This window comes from Panicum virgatum, chromosome 1N (assembly GCF_016808335.1).
Source record: "Panicum virgatum strain AP13 chromosome 1N, P.virgatum_v5, whole genome shotgun sequence".
Lineage (NCBI taxonomy): Eukaryota > Viridiplantae > Streptophyta > Magnoliopsida > Poales > Poaceae > Panicum > Panicum virgatum.
In genome coordinates this window covers 58,996,531-59,017,453 of record NC_053145.1, presented here as the reverse complement: position 1 = coordinate 59,017,453, position 20,923 = coordinate 58,996,531, and the positions used below count along the sequence as shown (strand labels likewise).

General features: G+C 45.3%; 1 protein-coding gene across 1 annotated transcript; it reads left to right on the top strand.

The window, feature by feature from the left end:
• The first annotated feature begins 16,599 nt into the window (after positions 1-16,599).
• LOC120657075 (ADP-ribosylation factor GTPase-activating protein AGD12-like) lies at positions 16,600-20,875 on the top strand. The gene is made up of 9 exons (XM_039935324.1): positions 16,600-16,893; positions 18,225-18,327; positions 18,607-18,691; positions 18,943-19,018; positions 19,186-19,349; positions 19,432-19,561; positions 19,723-19,839; positions 19,929-20,024; positions 20,263-20,875. The coding sequence occupies exons 2-9, from the start codon at positions 18,276-18,278 to the stop codon at positions 20,536-20,538; spliced, it is 996 nt and encodes a 331-aa protein (XP_039791258.1). The 5' UTR covers positions 16,600-16,893; positions 18,225-18,275; the 3' UTR covers positions 20,539-20,875.
• Positions 20,876-20,923: the final 48 nt, after the last annotated feature.

The following is a 20,923-nucleotide window of genomic DNA, read 5'->3' as shown; positions in this document are numbered from 1 at the left end:
GAAGTCCGGGTCTTCTTCTGTAAAAAGTAAGAGTGGGGTGAGTACAAACGTACTCAGCAAGTCCAACCACACCCACGGAGGGGGTTATAACAGAATAATATGCATAGGTAAATCAAGGATAAGGTTACGGTTTAATTTGCAGAAAAACGACATTTTATGCAGGGGTTTATTTTCCGAAAAACCTTTTAGAAATCAGTTTTTGCAGTAACACAGAGTTCAGGTTTCAAAACTGCTACCGGACTCCCCGTCCATCGTAGCACACGGCACAACTGCCGGAACCAGTTCCAAAACAACTCACACCAGCCCATCCCAAAGAAACACTAGTTATGTGACCACACCATAACTCGCCCAATACCGTGGGCACGGACTATTCGAATAGATTCTTAACTCTGCAGAGGTGTGCAACTTTACCCACAAGTAGGATACCACAACTCGAACACCGTCGTGTCGGTGTAGATCCCAACATAGCCATTACCCACCATAGCTAAGCCTGACTAGCCATCACGGGATGCACCAAGGGGTCATTGACCATTCACTTAGGTATAACCGGGCATAAGCCACTCGGGGCTTATCCCTTTTCCTTAGTTACCCGTTGCTCTCAGCTCTCCTGATGGCTACCACACCAACTAGTGGGATTTATGCTACGCCGTTGCCCATTCAACGGTCGAGTGGTTTGCACGATAGTGGAGTTAGGTGAGATGACACACCAACTCGGTCCTTAGACACGACAAGATGGATATCTCCCTTCTTTGCCCTGCCACACAGGCATAAGCACACCAGTCGGCAATTCACACAGAAATGCCGTCCATCCCGTCCATACTCATCTTTCGAAAATCCACATTTTACCCCTTCCCACACGCACACATTTTCTTTTTAAATCAAATAGTATTATGAGTAAAGTCCTAAGCATTCTAACATCGATTAACGTCCAAACAAAATCAGACATTAATCTAGGTGGCCAAGGAATGGTCATCACAAACCAAGGGGTGGCTATCCAACCGTGTTTTCATGCAAGTAAAACATATGCAATTTATAAAACAGGCCATTGGGTTGTGTTTATAAAAACTAGGACAGAAACATGCGTCAAAGGATGGGATTGAACTTGCCGTCTTCGTAGCCTTCGGGGAAGTCCTGTCCTTCGGGCTCGGGGTCGCGGAACTGGTCCTCGTTCTCCTGCTCACAGAACTGCTCGTTGACGGGCTCTCCTTCGTTCACTCCGCGGTCTACAGCACACACAACCAAACGTCCGATCAAAACAAAGATTCTATCGTTGAGCTCGAATCGGAAGCACATAAAATATAGAGTACGAAGTATTATTTTCAAGTGGTTTCCTAATGGCATGGCCAAGACTTGGTTAGGAAAGGCGTGATAAAGTTTCGGGTTGATCAGAGGTCGTCTGTTACATGAAATGATAGGTTTTAGTAAAGGTTCAGGATCGGATAAAGGGTCAGGGGCCTAGTTGTAAATAATTCGGGAAAACTCGGGGCCTGTTTACGATTTCTAAAAGTATTTGGGCCTAAAAGGAAAGTGCAGGGACCTAATTATTATTAGGTTTAAATAGTGGTGGATTTGTTTGCAAAAATAGAAAAACAGAAGGGCCTTTTTAGGAAAAAGCCCATAAGGAGTGGGGGTTTCTTTATGGAATAAAGGGAAAGGGGAGGGCCTAATGGCAAAACTGCCATCTCCCCCCTCCCCCTCGCACTGGGAAACAGGGGAGGCGAGGGCTCGCCGGCGGCGGCCTTGAGCCGGTGGCTCAGGGCGCTAGGGCGGCCGGAATCGTGGGGGAAAAGGGGCAGTGGGATGTGGGGGATTGATTCCCCCACTCACCTCGGCTCGGGGCGCGGCGAGGGAGCAGGGCGACGTGAGTGGGCGGCGGTGGCTCCGGTGGCGCGTGGCGGCGGCGCTAGCGCTAGGGAGGAGCGGCTGGAGGCGGCGGAGGTGGTTGCGGGGATGGCCGGGGGCTCGGGGTCTCTTTTATAGCGGCGCTAAGGCGGTGGCGCGGTGGAGGTGGGTGGCCGGCTCGGCGGGGCTTGCGGGCGGCCATTAATGGCGTCCCGGCTGCTAGCTGGCGTCGCGGAGCGGGGCACGGGCGGCGAGGGCGGCCACTGGTGACGGGACGCGAGCGGCAGCGGCGAGCACAGGGCGGCGCAGCGACGGGCGGCGCGCGGCGCGCACGTGGGCAGGGCAGGGTGTGCGCGCGTGCGCGCGGCGGGGCAGGGGCCAGCGGCATGCGCGGGGTCGGACCGGGAACAGGGCAGGCGGGGCCGGCGGCCGGCGAGCGGCGCGCGCACGCGTGTGTGCGTGCGCCGAGGCAGCGAACGGCTCAGCGGCCAAAGTGCTGGTGCGGCCGGCGGCATCGGGGGCACGCGGCGGCGCCTGGGCGGTGGCTCGGCCGCCTTGGACCGGCGTGCGCGGGCGCACGCGTGCGCGCTGCGGAGCCATGGTCCGGGGGTGCGGTTCGGGCGCGGTGAGGCCGCGGCGGCGCGCTGGGTTCGGCTCGCGCGGGTGCGTGAGCCATGGGGAGGGGAGGGAGGAGGGGCGCGCACCGGGAGCCGGGGCGAGGCGCGTCCGCGACGTCCGATGGCAGGCCGAGCTGGCCAAAGGCGCCGGGGAAGGAAAGGAGGAAGAGAGGGAGGGAGGAAAAGAAAGAAAAAGGAAAAAGGGTGAAGGGAAAAAGGAAAAGAAAATAGGAAAAAGAATTAAAGAAAAAAGGAAATGGGGAAAAGGGAGGGAGAGAAAGGAAAAAAGGAGGGGGAGGGGCGGTGCGCGCCAGCGGCGACCGCGGCTGCGGTCGGCCACGCGTGGCGTGCGGCCGCGGGAGGTGGGGCACGCGGTCGGAGGGGAGAGAGGAAAAAGGAGGGGGCGGGATTCGCGGCGTCCGGTCGCGACACATCGCGTCGGATAGAAAAAATGGATGGGACGCGAATTGAAACCGGGTGTCGGGTTGTTCAGGAGAAATTCTGGGACTTGGGTTCAGGGTTTAAGGGAAGTCGAGCTCAACGAAAAACAACTTAGCGCATGATTTGTTTAGTGAAATTTCAGGATGTTACAATGGCATCGCTATCGTTCTATACATACTAGTATAACTCAAGGGAACCTAAGGATCGTGCAACTAGGGTTCCAAATAATTCCTAAAACATAATGCACAAGTAATAAATAAACATATATATATAGTGAATCATAATTTAAAATAATAGGACATGCACCGGGGCTTGACTGGAATCCAACATTAGGTCAGTGTTTGTTAGATGGCACTCAGCTTGGCGAGTATCACCGGCCCAAGCATGTACTCCTGGTTCTTTTCATCTTCTGGATATGTGCACCAAACATCGTCTTCGGGTTCACCTCCAACATCGCGTCCTTCAAGTGGTGCATCTATCGTACCTAAATGAGGTGCAACAATGCATATGTATGAATGCATGGATGATGTAGCAAAAGACATGGCAAGTTTAAGAGGAAATCGGGTCGACGCTACACTATGAGAGTTCATTCAATTTGTTTTAGCATGAAGTGTGTCCTTTAAATGAAATTACTGAACTCGTTTAGAAAGGCTAGGCATGTAAACAAAAGAGAGTAAACTAAAGGATTTCATTTAGCTGACTCACAGAACCCTCGGGTTTAATTGTAGATAACCCAGAGGACTCTGGGTTCCAAATCAGAATACCTGGACACAAAATCCGGAGTATCCGGTTACATACCCGGAGTACCCGGGATAGCATTCCCGGAGTTTCCGGATTCAATTCCGGAGCATCCGGGTTCCTAAACTTTTTGACAAGCCTATAAAGTTACCTACAACTTTCTTATTATCGCCAAAGCATGATTCAAATCCTAAACGAGCTAAACAATGCCATCTTCCATGTCGGTTTAGAATGGGAGCAAAGCAACACATAGCTTTTATTATTTCCATATCTCGTAAACTATCAAGCCTAAAATCCTAAAATTTTACCAGGCATCAACCATCTCTTGAGTAACATGGCATAAAAATCTAACATTTATTCTAGCACTAAAACTGCAGTTATGAAAAAGACAAGTAAGACTAGCACTAAAAACCTAACCTACATATTTCTATTTTTACAGCAAAAATTCTCTACTAACACACATCATATTATGACTCTACTGTATAGATCTACTTACAAGGATTCCAAAAAGTCCTCATTTGCTATTTTATGATTTTTTACAATTTACGAAGGATTTTCAAAGTTTCAGCCAAATTTTCAAAAAGATCCTGCACAGCACTATTCATATGAGTCTATGACAATGCAGAAACCCCCCTGAACTTGTTTCTATTGTTGTGTGGGGTCCCTGGTCGCGATGTGAAACAGAGGAGCATGGGAAACGGCGGTTCCGGCGATTGGGGGTGCTTGTCGGCAGCGAGGAAGGGGTAGAGGAGCACGAGGGACATGAGAACTACCTGTGGGTGGGCTCGGTTGGAGCTGGGGTGGCCGGAGGAGGGCCTACGACGGGAGCAGTACCCGGACGGCTGTGATGGCAGCGCTCTGGCGAGCTCCGGCGAGGGAGGGCGATGGGGGCCGGGTCGAGATGCTTCAGGAGGCCGTGGACAACCCGTTAAGAGGCTCGGCTTGGGCGGGAGATGGCCGTAGGGAGCGGATCGACGATGAACAGAGCTCCGGGCGGAGCTTCCATGGCGGCTGGAGATGGAGAGGTTGATTCCAGTCGGGGTAGAGCTCGAGCACGGCACGGGGAGGTGTGGTGAAGGTGCGGGACGCAGTCGGGGAGGCTCTCACGAGAAGAATCGAAGGATGGTGGCCGGAGGAGGGCGAGGCGCCGGCGGAAGCAGCTGTGCTCGGCTCTGCTCGCTCTGTCTGTAAGAGGAGAAGTGAGGGCCGTAAGAGAAAAGCGGCAGGTCGGTTGAGGATAAAGATGAATGCTAATCCGGATGTTCATCGGGAGTATCCGGGAATTTCTGGATTATCCGGATAAATACCCAGAGATTCCGAGTTAACAATAATTCCCAGCTAAAAATTCAGATTGAGTCGATTTGATTTGTTTTGGAAAATTATTCAAACATCAAAATTGAGTCATTTGTCATCCACAACTATATTTTTAACTAAAACACACTTGTTTCCATGTTCTTGCATTTTAATATTATTTGATTTCAAAATTAGTCCGAAACTTTGTTAGAAATCATTTTAAAAGAAATTTTCTCATCTGATCGGTTAAATTGCTAGCAAAAATTTATCTAGTGGTTTTGCTTATGCATGTTTAATACTAATGATCATGTTAAGCTCATGATTAATCTTAATTATAGATGATTAACACCTAGGGTGTTACAACTGGCCCTAGCTGAATGAATGAATTGGCAAATTGTGATTCCTCACATACTACTGTAGCATGCAGTGTGCCGCCTATATTTCTACAAGGATTGGGCATTCATCATGGGCCGATTCCGAATGATGTGTACAATGATTTGTTAAGGCGTGTATCCATTAGTTCTGTACAGACGATGGCACAAACTGATCCTATCACACATCGTCTAGCTTCTAACACACAAGCAGCTACAAGTAGAAATTATAAAGCCGATCTTGCAGAAGATCTGGCTAATATGTTTAAAGACAAACTCGGAGTGGATGTGGGTGGATCTCATTTACATCAAAAACCATATCCCGATGACTTTGATTTGGTTTCTTATCCCGTTGGCTGGTGTGTTCCTAATTTTATAAAATTTAGCGGTGATGATAATAAAATAACTTGGGAACACATTAGTCAATATGTGGCTCAACTTGGAGAGGCTAGTTCTAGCGATGTTTTGCGAGTTCGCTTGTTTTCTTTATCTTTGACTGGAACTGCTTTCTCTTGGTTTTCATCATTGCCTCCAAATTCGGTCCGCTCTTGGAACGAATTAGAACAAAAATTGTATGATCACTTTTATAGTGGAGTCAATGAAGCGAAATTGACAGATTTGACATCGGTTAGACAGGATAGAGATGAATCTATCCATGATTACTTTACAAGATTTAAAGATGTAAAAAACCGATGTTTCAATTTGTCAATTTCTGAAAAATATTTGGCTGGTTTGGCTTTTGGTGGTTTATGCTCTCACTTTAAAGAAAAGCTTGAGGGTCATACTTATTTTTCGATCAATCAACTTCAAGTTGCAGCTCTAGGCCAAGAGTGCAGATTTAAATGGGCCAAAGAAACTTGTAAATCTCATCAGTCCAATACACATGTTTATTGTGAATCCGATAATTCAGACGATGAGAAAAAGGAGTTCATGTTGGTGAGCTTGTATGGCCCTCAGAGGCTATACCATATTCTTGTTCATCACTTAAGCCAATTCAAAAGAATCGGCAAGAAGAAACTTGTTTTGCTTTCGATGTCTCTAAGTGTGATCGCATATTTGATGAATTGTATAAAAACGGAAACATCAAATTGTCTTATGCCATACCGCCGCTTGAGGAGTTAAAGCGGCGTGCATATTGCAAGTGGCATGATTCTTATTCTCATGCAACCAATGATTGCAATGTTTTCCGTAGACAGATACAATCAGCCATTAATGAAAGACGATTGGCTTTGCATGATATGCAAGTTGACAAAGCGACATTCCCTGTACATACCAAAGATCTGAGCAACGCCAAGGTACTCATTCGGCCAGAACATGCCGAAGGAGCTAAAGGAAAGAATGTGATTATTGGTGAAAAAAGACCGAAGAATGTCAATGATAAGATTCTGGTCAGGGAAGTTGTGCTAGAAAAGACTCCAGATGGCAAGGAGTCATTGAAAATTACTTTGAAAGCTTCAAGACCCGGGGGGGCAAGAAAGTTCCTCGCATAACTCAAGTCGGCCTGTTACCCAGACGCGACCGGTCAGACCGGCCTCATCGACCGGTCAGACCGGTCATCCCCAAGGCCGACCCAAAACATTTCAGCCCAAGCGCTCGGAAGTGGATACTTGGAAGGTGAATGAATCAAAGGTGCAAGAAGGAGTTATGAAGCAGAAGCTCACCTTTGATCAGCTGCTGAACAAGTATACAAAGGCCGTTCCAAAAGATCGGTCGCTAAAAAAGAGACCAAGGTCACCTCTGCATCTCCTAGAGGAGAATTCAGCAAGCGCAGAAGAGACGTCACCACCTTGTTCCCTCCTCAAACGGTGTATTCTACTATGCCATGGGCGGCGCCGGCATCGGATTCTTCTTGCCCAACGTGGGAGCACGAAGGGATTTGGATGCAATGCTATCTGATGCCACATCCACCATCTCACCAGAGAGGAGGAAACTTCAGAAGACTTGTTTTTGACAAGTTATCATGACCGGTGCATGATCAATCGGGATACCACTGATTAGGTCGGAGGCAACAGCCTACACCGGTCAGACCGGTTACCACCGACCGGTCAGACCGGTCCCACCAGGGACCAGGCCAATTTCGTTCTCCAAGACAGGTGTACCGTGTCAAGGAGAATAAAAAAGAGGTACAGTCCACTACTGATTCAGAGAAGATCAAAGCCGATGCTATTATGCAAATCGGCAACATCAAGGTGGCTATCACTGAGTCGGGCACAAGACCGATGGTTCTTGGTAAATCGGTTGATACCTCTGTCCAGAGGCCAATCATGGCTGATGATCATGAGGCCAGCAGCAGCACTACAACATCAAAGTACTTTCAACCAAGGTGGTGTCCGTCAGGGTTGACTCATACTCAAAAGAGGAAGCTGCAATATCTACGATGTCAGGAAAAGAAGGGACATGAGGTCGAAAAGCTGAAGGCTGGGCAATTTAACAAATGCAGGCCCATCATCCCTCAGAGCAAGGTGTGGCGGGTCAAGTCAGCTGACCAGCCAGCAAGATCGGTCGGACCGCCCTTACCAACCGGTCTGACTGGTATAACCGACCGGTCTGACCGCCCTGACCAACCGGTCAGACTGGTCCAGCCTGTAGTTGAGCAGAAAGTCGAATCAGAAATGCCCGTTTCGGCTCCTTGCAATGAAGAAATACTATTGGCGCCTTCAGTACAAGATGATGAGGAGCTAGTGGATCATGAGGCTACACCAAGAATGCAGCAACTCGGAGCTCAACGAGACTTTAGTGCTCGGGGGGCAGGAAATTGGCAAATGGTAATTTACCTCATGAAGTTTCTATTCAATAGATCAGTTTGCAAAGGGTTCTCAAGGCTTTGATTATGAAGTCTTGAACTGATTTAAATTTTTAATATTAGCAAATAAAGCCGAATTAGAAGTTTTTTCAATTCGAGCTAGAAAGTTTGCAAACTGTCAATGAGAAAAAATGTAGAGATACTTTAAATCAATAACCATCAGGTCATCATGTTCAAAATATATTTTCATACTAAAGACCGATGTTTATTTATGCGTGGGGGCACATCATGAACAAACCTGTCTAAATACCATTGACATTAATATGACCGGTTGGGCTGCTACTTCGGCTATTGAGGTTTCATGACTTGTTGAGGCCAAGGTTAGTAGTTAAAAAGCTTGTTGTTGGACATTTGCATAATCCAAGACATATTGGAAGACAAGATGAAAACAAATCAGAAGGGTCCAAGAATAATTTGGCCATCATTCAATATTGCAGCGACCGATTAACTTTATAGCAATTCGGTCATGTTATACGTCCACAACAGCTTACAAGTGTGAGAATGATGTTAATCGGTGTTTCAAGAGTTCACAGCCGAGGTCATGTGTACTCAGACTTGGTTCACTCACACAAGATGCATTAATGGCATGGAGCAGGACTGAAGTAAAGATATTGAGCAGAATCAAATGATATGCCCGATATACAATATCGCCCTTGAAGGCAAGACATGATTGGCGCAGGTGATTCTCATTGTTTCAGCAACTAGGCTTTGAGAGATGTTTCTTGGTACGCAAGCTTTACTAAGAAACAGAGGGCATATGTTGACATCCAAAATTGGCAAATACCGAGTTTGTTGGACAATCTGGGCGAACCAGTCAGACCGGTCCAATAAACAAGTCAGACCGGTCTGGGTAACATTGTCGAAATTCCAATTGGACTGCACTATTGTGTAGATCTCGTCGAGATGATCGAAATGTATATATAGATCGTCCAATTCGGAGTCCGGATGAGGGAGTTATGCCTCCCGGAAGACCTGCACCCCGGTCCGACCAGTCTGACCGGTCCAGAGACTAGTCTGACCGGTTCGAAACAGCAAATCCGAGTTAGGAGTTGTATTTTGACACGGAATTTGTTAGGGTTCCGACTCCTAATGGTTACAGACCTCCCCGCCCTATATATATGAAGGGACACGGCCGATTGAGGTAATCCCAATCGAATCAACACATTTACCTTTTACTTTTTATCTCTAAACCCTAGCTTTTCCAACCCCTTGCTGTTCTTCGCTCGTCTCTACGGCGTTCGAGGGCGTTCTGGGTGGCCTGCCGACTCCAGGACAACTCTAAATCTGCGAGCTCCGACGGGGTCCTTCCCGAGCTCGTGGTTTTAGGTTTTCGCGGCGTCTCTGCCTCGAGCGGTATGGCCGGTCTGAAGAACCGGTCTGACCGATCTGCGCAGGATCTTCGCTGGTGAGGATCGTTTGCGATCCGTGCGTGCTAGCGCATTCGTGTGTTGACCAGAATTTCGTTAACAGTCTGGAACCATCAAGTGCACTCGGTGTGTCAATGTGTGACAGTAGCATAGCATGGCGACGGCTATGGGGCTGTGATTCGTCACGGTGGTGTATGTTTTGGCTATGACAAGAAGGGGCCGGGAGACCTCTCTAGGGATGTTCTTATTCAGGCAAAATGAAACGTCAATCTGAATGTCTATGGAGAGGATGAGAAGACGGAGGACAGGAGAGACGTGTGGAGTGGTAACTTATTATGGTTCTAGTGGTTTATTCATAATTCAACTTGATCTTTTATATATTTTTAGCTCAATATAAAATTAGAAGACCAGTTCTGTTAGAATCCGGTCCTTAGATTATCTAAGTAAAATCTAAGGCCATTTCCCATCCTACCTGTGGTATGATACCTTGTTATTGTTATAGAAATGAGAGAATCGCACACAGCAGCTAGTCCTGCAACTTGGCAGGTTGTAGCACTTACACCCTGGACGAACTTGCAGACCCGTCAACTTGCAACCGTTTGCATGAAAAGCAACCAGCACTGTTAACTGACGGAGGAGGCTGAGATGGAAGCTAACATGGAGCTTTCGATACCACTCACAGGCTTTAACCTAACGAACTATCGTGAGGTATGAAAGGGATCACCGAACCTTCCAATGATCCTAGCAGTACCAGCAGCAGAGCTCCTCTTTCAGAAACCACTTCCATATCAAACATGAGATTTACAAGCAATTTGGTGTTGATGTTCCACTCACAACATTGGGTGGTGTATATTTTGGAAAGTGGTAAACCAAACCTCATGCTTACGGGGAGCGTTGGAAAGTTTGATGGTCCCTATCATACCCCCACGATATTTTTTTTAGGCTTTACTATGTTATACGTAAAATTGTATCACAAGCATTTGCGAGTTAGTGATATCGAAAGCTCCGATAGCAAGAGTAGTAATGATATACTATCTTTGATGCGTGACAAATACAATAGTATGCTTCTGTTTCAAATTGTGTATTGTTTCGGCAAATCTAGACGTATATAATCTTTCCTGCGCATCTAGATACATAATAAGAAATATAACAGGAAATATGTATATAGATTTATTAAAACAACATACAATTTTGAACGGAGCAAGTAGATATCTAATTAACAATATTTTTAATGTGTTACAAGTTGATGAAAATTTTTGCAAGAACGAGCATTCCAGTTCTACTTCCCCGTAGCATCATCGCTGCGAGCTGTGTCGAAAACTCGACGCCCACGCGCGTTTGACCAGGAGCCCAGGCCATTTCTCGGACCGGCACCGCAGAGACCAGAGACATCAGAGCCGGAATTTTTTCTTTTTATATTAAAAAAAATCAAAATTTCAAAAATATATATCCGTTTTGAAAAATTTCAAAAATATCCCGGTCGCCCTATGGGAGGGTGACAGGCCCTAGATGTAATTTTTTTTCTTCAAATTTGCAACGAGATCCATGGCCGAAAAAAATAAAGGGGGGGCCTGTCGCCCCCCAACGGGCGACAGGGTCCCTCCCCCCTATATAAAGCCCTGACCGTCATTCCCTTGTCATTTCAGTCTAAAAATTCAAGAAAAAAGATAGGAGTGAGGAGAAGAAAAGCAGCGAAGCTCTGCCGAATTCTGCTCTTGTGATCTACCAATAACTTCCGTATGAATCCGTTGATATTGTATAACAATTTAATTTAATTAGCGGATTAGCTGAATTAGATTTGGTGCTTTAGAACACTCGTTTAGTATTACAGTTTGAGTACTATTACAGACTTGTTTTTAAATTAATTATGCATTAGAATATAATTATGACAGTACCTTATTGATATTGCAGTATAAGACAATAGAATTATGACAGTACCTGTATTTTCACGCATCAATTTGATATACGACATGTGCATTATTTAAATCATTGTTCGTCATTTGGCGCACCACACTATAGCGCCAATGTCTTCATCAGGATCAACCTACATTCTGTAGAGCAAGTGTGTAGCCACCGTACCTGAATGAATTGATGTGCCAATGTGCTTCTGCGGTTCGTTATGCAAGTTCATGCAATCTGAGGTTTTAGGAGATGACTACGGCATGAGGTTCTTTATGTGTGAGAACTATGAATATAATCCACTTAAGCGATACGGCAAAGACCGGACCAAGGTAGCAGGACAACATACACTATTTTTCTTTGTGACCTAACATTGAGTTATGATTCTAACTTTTGTTGGACAAAGTCTCCTCCGCCTCTTTGTGATTTTATGCAGTGATTCGACACCGTGCAGTCGCAGCAGGCAAATGACTTTGTGGAACAACAAGCCCTCATATTCTTCCATCTCTATTGCGGTTTGGTCTTCTGCCTCCATCTCGTCCACAATGCTATGTATCATCTCTCCCTCATCAGCAAGGCCATGTGGTGCCATGTTTTGGTTCTCTATCTCTTCTGACTCATCTTACTCAACATAATTGGTCTCTCTTCGAATACTCGGAGTTGCTTGATCTGCACCATGTTGGATTTCATTTTGTGTCTTCTCCCGGATTTGAACAAGAATGACCAGAGGTCACCCACACTTTAGAGCTGCTTACATGTACTTCTGCTAGTCATCAGTGCTGTGTATCATCATCAATTCTCATAAATCACTTTCTACCTCCCAATTAACAAGAGACTGGACGGTCATCACATGTGTCTCCGGATCAACACGGAACCCACGCTGCAGCCACTTACATATGGAACCAAAACTCCTTTTCAGAGGTTTATCTATGGCGCTAGATGTACACTTAAAGGCAGAAAGATCTACTCCATTTGTCCCATACAAAACATTGTAGTCACCATAAAATACTTGAAACTGCATCTTGCTCGACATATCTGTATATCAAAGAATACTTATCGAGTTATACTCTTTACTTCACTACCTTATTCAATAATCCGTAAAAACTAAGTATGGAATTCAACTACAACGTATAAATATTCATAACTACGTGATGACACTCAAATTCTATACTGCATATGCCAAATTCTATTTTAAATCGTAATTAATTTATAAACACGTCTCTAATAGTACTGCAATTGTATTAATAAATGTGTAGTACTAATTTTCTAAAATAATTTACTACTACGTAACTAAAGTATCATTAAACTCCTACTTAAATGGTTCTACTATAGTATTAGTTAAATTAAATTAGTCTACAATATCAATGGAAAATATATAAATTAAATGTACTAACATGCAGATCACCAGTGCGGAATTCGGCAGGGCTTCGCCACTTTCATTCTCCTCACCCCTCTTTTTTTCTGGATTTTTGGTGGAATTTTCGGGCTCAAATGAGGAGGGAATGAGGTCAAAGGCTTATATATAGGGGTACCCACGGTCGCCCGAGGGGGGCGACATGCCCCCTTTCATTTTTTTCGGCCATGGACCTCGTTTCAAATTTAAAAAAAAATTACATATAGGGCCTGTCGCCCCCATAGGGCGACCGGGGGTAGTTTTGAATTTTTTCAAAACGGACATATATTTTTGAAATTTTGATTTTTTTTAAATATAAAAAAGAAAAGAACGCCATCAGAGCCGGCCGGCCGGCCCAAACCCAAACGCGGCCAGGCCAACGAACAGCTCGAGCCTCCCCAGCCAGCGAGCTCCAGGGTTAACCGAACCGTCGGTAACCGGTCCGGTTTGACCGGTTACCGGTCAAACCGGTCCGGACCGGTACCGGTTCGGTCCGGTATGAAACCGGTCCAAATTCAAAATTTAAATTTGAATTCAAAAAAATGAAAAATTCCCAAAAAATTCCTAAAAATACTTCAAGGTGCAATGAATCTAATGGTGTCAAATTTTCTCCAAAATTCGTTCATTTAGTATGGTTTTCGGAATTTATAAGTTAAATAAAAAAAGAAAAAGAAAAAAAACCGCGGCCCATTAAGGCCCATCGCGCGGCAGAGGTTATTTAACGTCGCGTGTCCCTCAGCCGAAGCCTCACCAGCGCCTCCCTCACCCGCTCCCCCCTCACTGACCCCTGTCCGCCGCCAGAAGTCGCCGCCCGCCGCTCGAGGCCGGTTAGCCGCTCTCAGATCCCGGCTAACCGGTCTCCCTCACCGGTAAGCCGGACCGGTAGTAGATCTACCGGTCCCGTCCGGTTTTCCGCCCGGGGAGGCCGGTTTACCGGTATGGGGAGGCGGTAAACCGCCGATTAGCGTCGGTAAGCCGCGGTCAGGTTTGTTTTTTTTTCCCTAGGATTTAGGTGTATTTAGATGTTTTGTTTTAGGATTTAGGTGTATGACTTAGGTATATTTAGAATTTAGGGAAGATTTATTTATATTACATGATTTTTTGCACTATGTAGTAGGTTTTAGCTAGATTTAATTTAGGTGTATTAGATGATTTTTGACACTATAACTTAGGTAGGAGTAAGAATATTAGATGATATATTTTTGTTGTGCATGTATGCAGATAGACAATGGCAAGCAGAGATGTTGTGTGGGAACACGGTGAAAATCTTTATCCCGGATGGCGATGTAACTATTGTCGTACGCAGAAAGGAGGAGGTGGTGCGACTAGATTGAAACAACATTTGGCTGGGCGCGGGGCAGAGGTGATCCATTGCAGGAATGTGCCACCTGATGTGCGGGACTTCTTTCAGCGTGAGTTGGATAGGGCAAAGAAGGCAACTGCTGACCGGGCCCGAGAGAGGTTGAGACGGGAGAAGGCTGCAGCAGAGGGAAACTATCCCGGTGATGAAGAAGATGAGGAGGCTCAGGTGCAGCGTGCCATGGATCTATCGAGAGCGGAAGCAGAGTTCCGACGGGGGGTGGAACAGAGAGGAGGTGCATATGAGCGTGGAGGGGGTAGTGGTTCGACGAGGGGGAATGTTATGCAGAGAATGTTATGCGAAGTCGTGATGGCCTACCAGACTATGAAACAGGAGCTGAAGTCTTTCTTTGGAACAAATGTTTCCACACTGAAAGAGTATGTTGAGGTGGTGGACGAGAGGTTGGATGATGTGTTCATAGGCACGTATGTGGGTCCAGGTAAGCACACATCAGTCATCTATTTTTAAACTCTATTGAAATAATGCTTATTTGAAGTGATTTATATTTTGCAGCTGCTGTCCTAAATCCGAGGTATGCCTATACGATGGAACCAACTCAACAAATGTTTCGTGGACTTAAGGATACATTTCAGCGCATGACGGATCTCCAGAGCGCCGTCCAGGCATTGCAGGAGCTTGACGTGTTTCGGCAGAAAATTGGCGAGTATAGCAGTGATATGGCAATGCGGATGGCGATGGACCCAAAGACATCCCCATGTAAGAGTTGTTCCGTATAAAATTGTTATTTTCTCTCTTCGAAAATATTGCTTACATACTCGGTTGCACATGCAGCGTCCTGGTGGATGATGTTCGGATCAAGTACTCCAAAACTGCAGTACCTTGCCATGAGGCTTGTTTCACAATGTTGTTCATCCAGTGGATGCGAGCGGAACTGGAGTACTTTTGCCTTGCTGCATACAAAGGTTCGCAATCGGTTGTCGCACAAGAAACTTAATAAGCTTGTCTATGTCAACTACAATCTTCGTCTCCGACTCGAGGAGGTCTCCGGCCCACTGATGCGTGAAGAAGGTGATTTCATTGACCAGCTAGCCCATCTTTCATTCTATGATGAGAAAAATCCGGTGCGGGAATGGATGGAATATGGTAGATCTAACCGGGCTCCAGTTCTGGACGAGGATGATGATGACGGCGACATCCCTCTCCCGTCCCATATTGTCAGAGATCAAATAAACGTGTCAGATCTACGTGAGGCTACGGGGAATGATTCCATCAGCGATTGGGCACGTCAAAATATAGGTGACACTCACCTAGGGAAGAGAAAGTTGCACAAGGGGCCTAAGAAGGGTGACTCGAAGCGTCGAAAAGGCAAAGGAACAGCAAAACCAGTGAGCAGCGACACCGAGACTGATGATGGCGAAGGTGAGCGTAGTCCTCCGTATCAGGAGTCCGAGGATAGCAGCTCGGCCGATGATGGTGATGATGGTGACGGTGCTCAGCCTAATGCTGGTGGTGGAGGTAGTGGTGCTGATGATGCTGCTGGTGGTAGTGGTCATGCTCGTGGTGTTCGTTTCACAGGTATATATTGCACATATAAATACACACATATTTCTGACTATTGACTACTAATTATGAAATATGGTTGATTGCAGGGGAAACTCAGTTCACACATGCTACTCAGGACACCGACCATGGAGCACCGCAATCGCAGAGGAGAACAGGTGGACCGACGGACTATGACAGTCCACAGAACTCTTTTTCCTCCTACAGCGATTCGAGGCACTCTTTTCACTATCCCATTCCTGACATCAGCATGCAGCCACCGACGAGATGGGTGTACGAATGGGAAGACCCCCATTTTTACACTATGTTAGTTCAGGAATGGCAGACAACATCGGCGTGGACGGGCCAAACTTGGCAACACTACAAGGCTGAGCTGCTTAGAGTGCGAGGTATCGCTTTGATGTCCACCGCCGAATACCAAACCGCATCTCAAATGGGGGTCTTCCCATTCCTACGTTGAACTTTTCATTTCATGTGTATAAGTGTATGACTCCGTATTTGTATGCACCCTATTACTATTGTATTTGTATGCATAATTATAACTCATTGCTTTGGTAGGGTCATTTACATTAAAATGTGCATAGCTCATGTCGAAATTTCCTTTTATTTCACACCGGGAATTAATTTTTCAAGCGGCGAAAAAATACTCTAAACAACCGGTATACCGGCCAAACCGGCCGGTATACCGGTGTAACCGGTCGGTATACCGAAGTGAGTCGCAACACAAAACCGGCCGGTATACCGGCCAAACCGGCCGGTATACCGGTATACCCGGCCGGTATACCGGTCGGAACCGCCACCACGGTACAATTTGAATTCAAATTCGCATTTGACCGGTTCCGCCCGGTAACCGGCCTAACCGGACCGGTAAACCGGTACCGGAGCCCGGCGGTTAGGCCGGTCCGGTCGGGAAATTGAACCCTGGCGAGCTCGACCGGCTCCACCGCTCCCTCCCTCCCCTCCCCCAGCCCCAGGCCCCCAGGCGCGCCCCGTCGCCATGACCGCGAGCGAATCCGCCACCACCATGTGACAAAGGTTGGCTGCACCTACACAAATAGGAGGAGAATACAATATCCGCCCCATATAATCCTCCCCACGTCGCCGTGCTCGTTCTGCGCGTCCCCCAGCTCCCCAACCCGAGCCAGCGCGACGAAGCCGGGGGGCGATCGCTCCAGCGCCGCCGGCGATCTCACCCCCCGGGAGCCGCCGGCGGTACCCACACCCTTCCGCCGCCTCGCGATCCCTCAGGTTGGTTGTTTTTTTTTTCTTTTTTTTCCCTATCTGAACATTTCTGCTCCGCGGATCCTCTGATTCGGACGCTCTCAAGCGCCGATGCGGTCAGCTCGCTGATCCGGTAGGGAAGGGGCGATAATGTGCCGCTTCGCCGATCGTGATCGTCTCGATGCGATCCGATGGTGCGCGTGCGTTTGGTTCGTTTGATTTCGCGGGGTCCCGGCTGTTTGTTTGACCGCTCGATTGGTCCCTGCTGCAGAGCTTGATTTCTGTAGGCGTGTCATGCGATTTTTACTCGGATGGCGCAATCGTCAATACACGCTGTATCCTGTATGGAATGGAATCTAGGATGTTTCGTATGGGAGAGTTGGGACAATCGATTGACATCTCAGCTCTGATTGTATGCATACTATGCAAATCTAGCTCACCTGCCTTTTTCAGTTTCTAATCCTGCCTGATCTAAGCCGATTTCTTTCTGTCATGCTTTGGGGTTGGGTGATCACCGTTATTGGGGTAATGCGGTGGCTGAGGCTAGGCAGCGGTAGTCTGGTACATCATGTCCTTGCAGAGCTTACTAACGGGAGAGGAGCTAACTACACATAATCATCAGGATGATGAGTTGTCAGACTTGGTTAAGGTTTCATCTATCTAGGTGATAAATATGCAGCAGAAATTTCATGAACCAACTCTGTGAGCTTGGTATCCAGGATTCACAAATACATTCCAGCTCCAACATTAGTTTTTTTTTGTATGCTCCATATTTCAACTACCAGGCTATTGTAACTTGAATTTTTTTATGCCAATTTGACTACTAAAATCTTAAATTTGGCTTGATATTGGCTGGGGTAGTGAAACCTTATTTGTGGCAAGGGAGCAGCAGCTGTACAGTGGTTCTTGTGGATGATGATGATGTTCTTATGAGATGAAAGATGGGGATTTTTTTCCTTATTTGAAATGGTTCTCTTCCTTTCATTGTTATAAGTTAATTTGACTGAACTATAACTATTTGCGCTTAACTGTCAAGGAGCTACAACTTTTTGCGTTCAGTTTCACAAAACTACAGACTACCTGCTTCAGCTTCACAGAGCTACAACATTTTTTCATGGGCCCACATGTTAGCCACACAAGTTATGTGTGGATCCACATGTGAACTTCGTGTGGCTTACTTGTGGGTCCATGTAGAATGCTGTAGATTTGTCAAATTGAGGGCACAAACAGTTGTAGTTCCATGAAACTGATCCTAGAAGCTGCAGTTCCATGACAGTTAGACACAAATAGTTGTAGTTTTGAAACTAACTCATAAAAGAATGATATTTGACTTAGGCTAACCCTTATGTTTTCTGCAGGTCTAAGTAGATTGTTTGGTTCTGTGAGTTATCCAAGGTTGCACCGCAAAGATGAGTACTGCTAATCGTTATCAACACATCAAGTCAACCAAGCCTGTTGTAGGTAAATAACATGTTACTTGCTATACATACTAATGTATGCTGTGTGTCATGCACTCATGCTTCTGTAAGTGAAGGGTGCATACATCCAGTGCTAAATATGAAAAATACATCAATGATAAGAATCCAATAAAAGAAAACTTCGGGCATGAATTTCACTATATTATGAGTAGTATATGCTGTGTCTCATGCTTAAGTCCTGTAAATGATAAGCCTTATGTATTGTACTATTGTGTAGCATGATTTACCATACCTTGCTAAATTATCTTTTCTCATGTGATAGGCAAAGCAAAAAAATTGAAGGATCTCATGATAAAAAGTGACAATAGGATATGTGCTGATTGTGGTGCACCTGATCCCAAATGGGCGTAAGTGAAGTCATCATTTCTGTTTAAACATGTATTACATTTTCCATTCCAGAGAAGAGATACTTGCAAGGCTTCTTTACAAATATGTTCTTCCTTTTTTGTGTTGATAAATTGGATCATTGACTTTTATGTGAAGATTAATACAATGGTACCTACACATAGCTTTACTGCTGTATCCATGTGCAGTACTTTCTTTGATTTCTCGTATCTTTGTACAGAAATTGTAGAACCTATATTTTTGTGCATTTCAGGTCTGCTACTATTGGAGTATTTCTTTGCTTAAAGTGTGGAGATGTTCATAGGGCACTTGGACCTGACGTTTCAAAGGTTATTTGAACCATGAAAAACTATCTTATATGTTCTTTTCATTATACTGTATACAATATGTGAATGCACCTTCAAATTCATCTAGATTCTTTAGACATGTGATCTGTAATCTGTCATGCTCATGCTTAGACTCTACTCATTTCATGCTTCCACCTGTTCTCGATTAGGTTTTATCTGTAACTTTGGACGATTGGTCCGATAGTGATATTGACTCTATGCTCGAGGTTGGTGGAAACTCATATGCAAATTCAATTTATGAGGCTTTTCTTCCAAAAGATCACCCAAAACCTAAACCAGATTCGACGATGGAGTATAGAACAAAATTTATAAGGTCCGGTAACTGTTCCATTTCCCACTCTACAATGTCACCAATGTTTTCTCATACAGCAATCCCTTCACTTTTCTATACGCAGGGCTAAGTATGAGACTCAAGATTTTTTGAAGCCAAGTTTGCGCATTTCTTCAAGATCATCGTTTAAATCCACCACTTCTACAAAGAGTGTGGATAGCAGTTTCTCTAGCACTTCAAGAAAGGATGTCTCTGTAAGATGTTATTACAATTTTTTGATATTTAGCTAACTCTTCTATTTCTGGTCTGACAAGATTTCTGCATAGCAGTTCTATGTCTATGATGGAGCAATTCAATGAAACTTGTAAATTGTAGCAATATAGTCCATCCACCTTATCCTTGTAAATGATCGCAGGAAGATACGAGAGAATTTGTTGGTGAGCTGAACATTACCGTGGTGAAAGGTACTAACTTGGCCGTCCGAGATATGCTAACAAGTGATCCATATGTTGTTTTATCACTTGGAGCGCAGGTATATTTATATCACTTTTATATACATAATAATTTATTTGTGATGCTAATCTCACACTTAAAACTTTCAATTATAACTCCTAATTGCAGAGAGAACAAACGACGGTTAAATCGAGTGATCTGAATCCAGTATGGAATGAGGTGCTTAAGATATCTGTACCTCGAAATCATGGACCTCTAAAACTCGTAAGTTTTTTTTTATTTGCACCCTTTAAATTTCCCCCTCCTATTCAAGAATTCTAACTCAAGCAAGAGTATATTACGTTTAAAGTTTAATGAATTATAACTCTGTTGTTAGGGTATTTTCCTTGACTTCAATCACACAATAGCAAATGGAGTGAAACAACTAGAAAGCCACTTGAACATCATTACACATATAATGCTTCATGGCATACAAAATAATATGCATGATCTTGATTTCCAGGAAGTGTATGATCATGATACATTCTCTGCCGATGATATCATGGGTGAAGCAGAGATAGATCTCCAGCCAATGATCACAGCTGTCATGGCCTTTGGAGATACTTCACGCCTTGGCGACATGCAGATTGGAAGGTGGTTCATGACCAAAGACAACGCCCTGGTTAAAGATAGCACTGTCAATGTTGTGGGGGGCAAGGTAAAACAGGAGGTGCACCTAAAGCTGCAGAACGTAGAATCAGGTGAGTTGGAGTTAGAACTGGAATGGGTCCCGATCTAGACTACCAATGATACCTTACCTGATCGTTGTCTAATAGCCTACCCTCAAGATGCATTGATATTCTTCACTTGAGCTGAATGCCTTGAAAGCTATCCACTTGCTGGTCTTGGACCTTTATGCTGGATGACTTGGATCTGTAAAAATGTCATTGTAGAATATCCTGGTGTAACTGTTGGATATACTCGCAGCCTTTCATTTTTAACTTTTGGTCATTCGTTATGCCTTGTAACTACTCTCGATTGTTGCTGTATTGTCCCATTGAAAGGACTTGTGTGTTATAAGAGATGACAATTACTGGTAGTGAACTCTTGTCCTTAATGCCATGTTGGTGCTTCAATAGCTCTCTTGATGTTGTCTTTTCCAGAGCTTGCCTGGTCAAATCCGA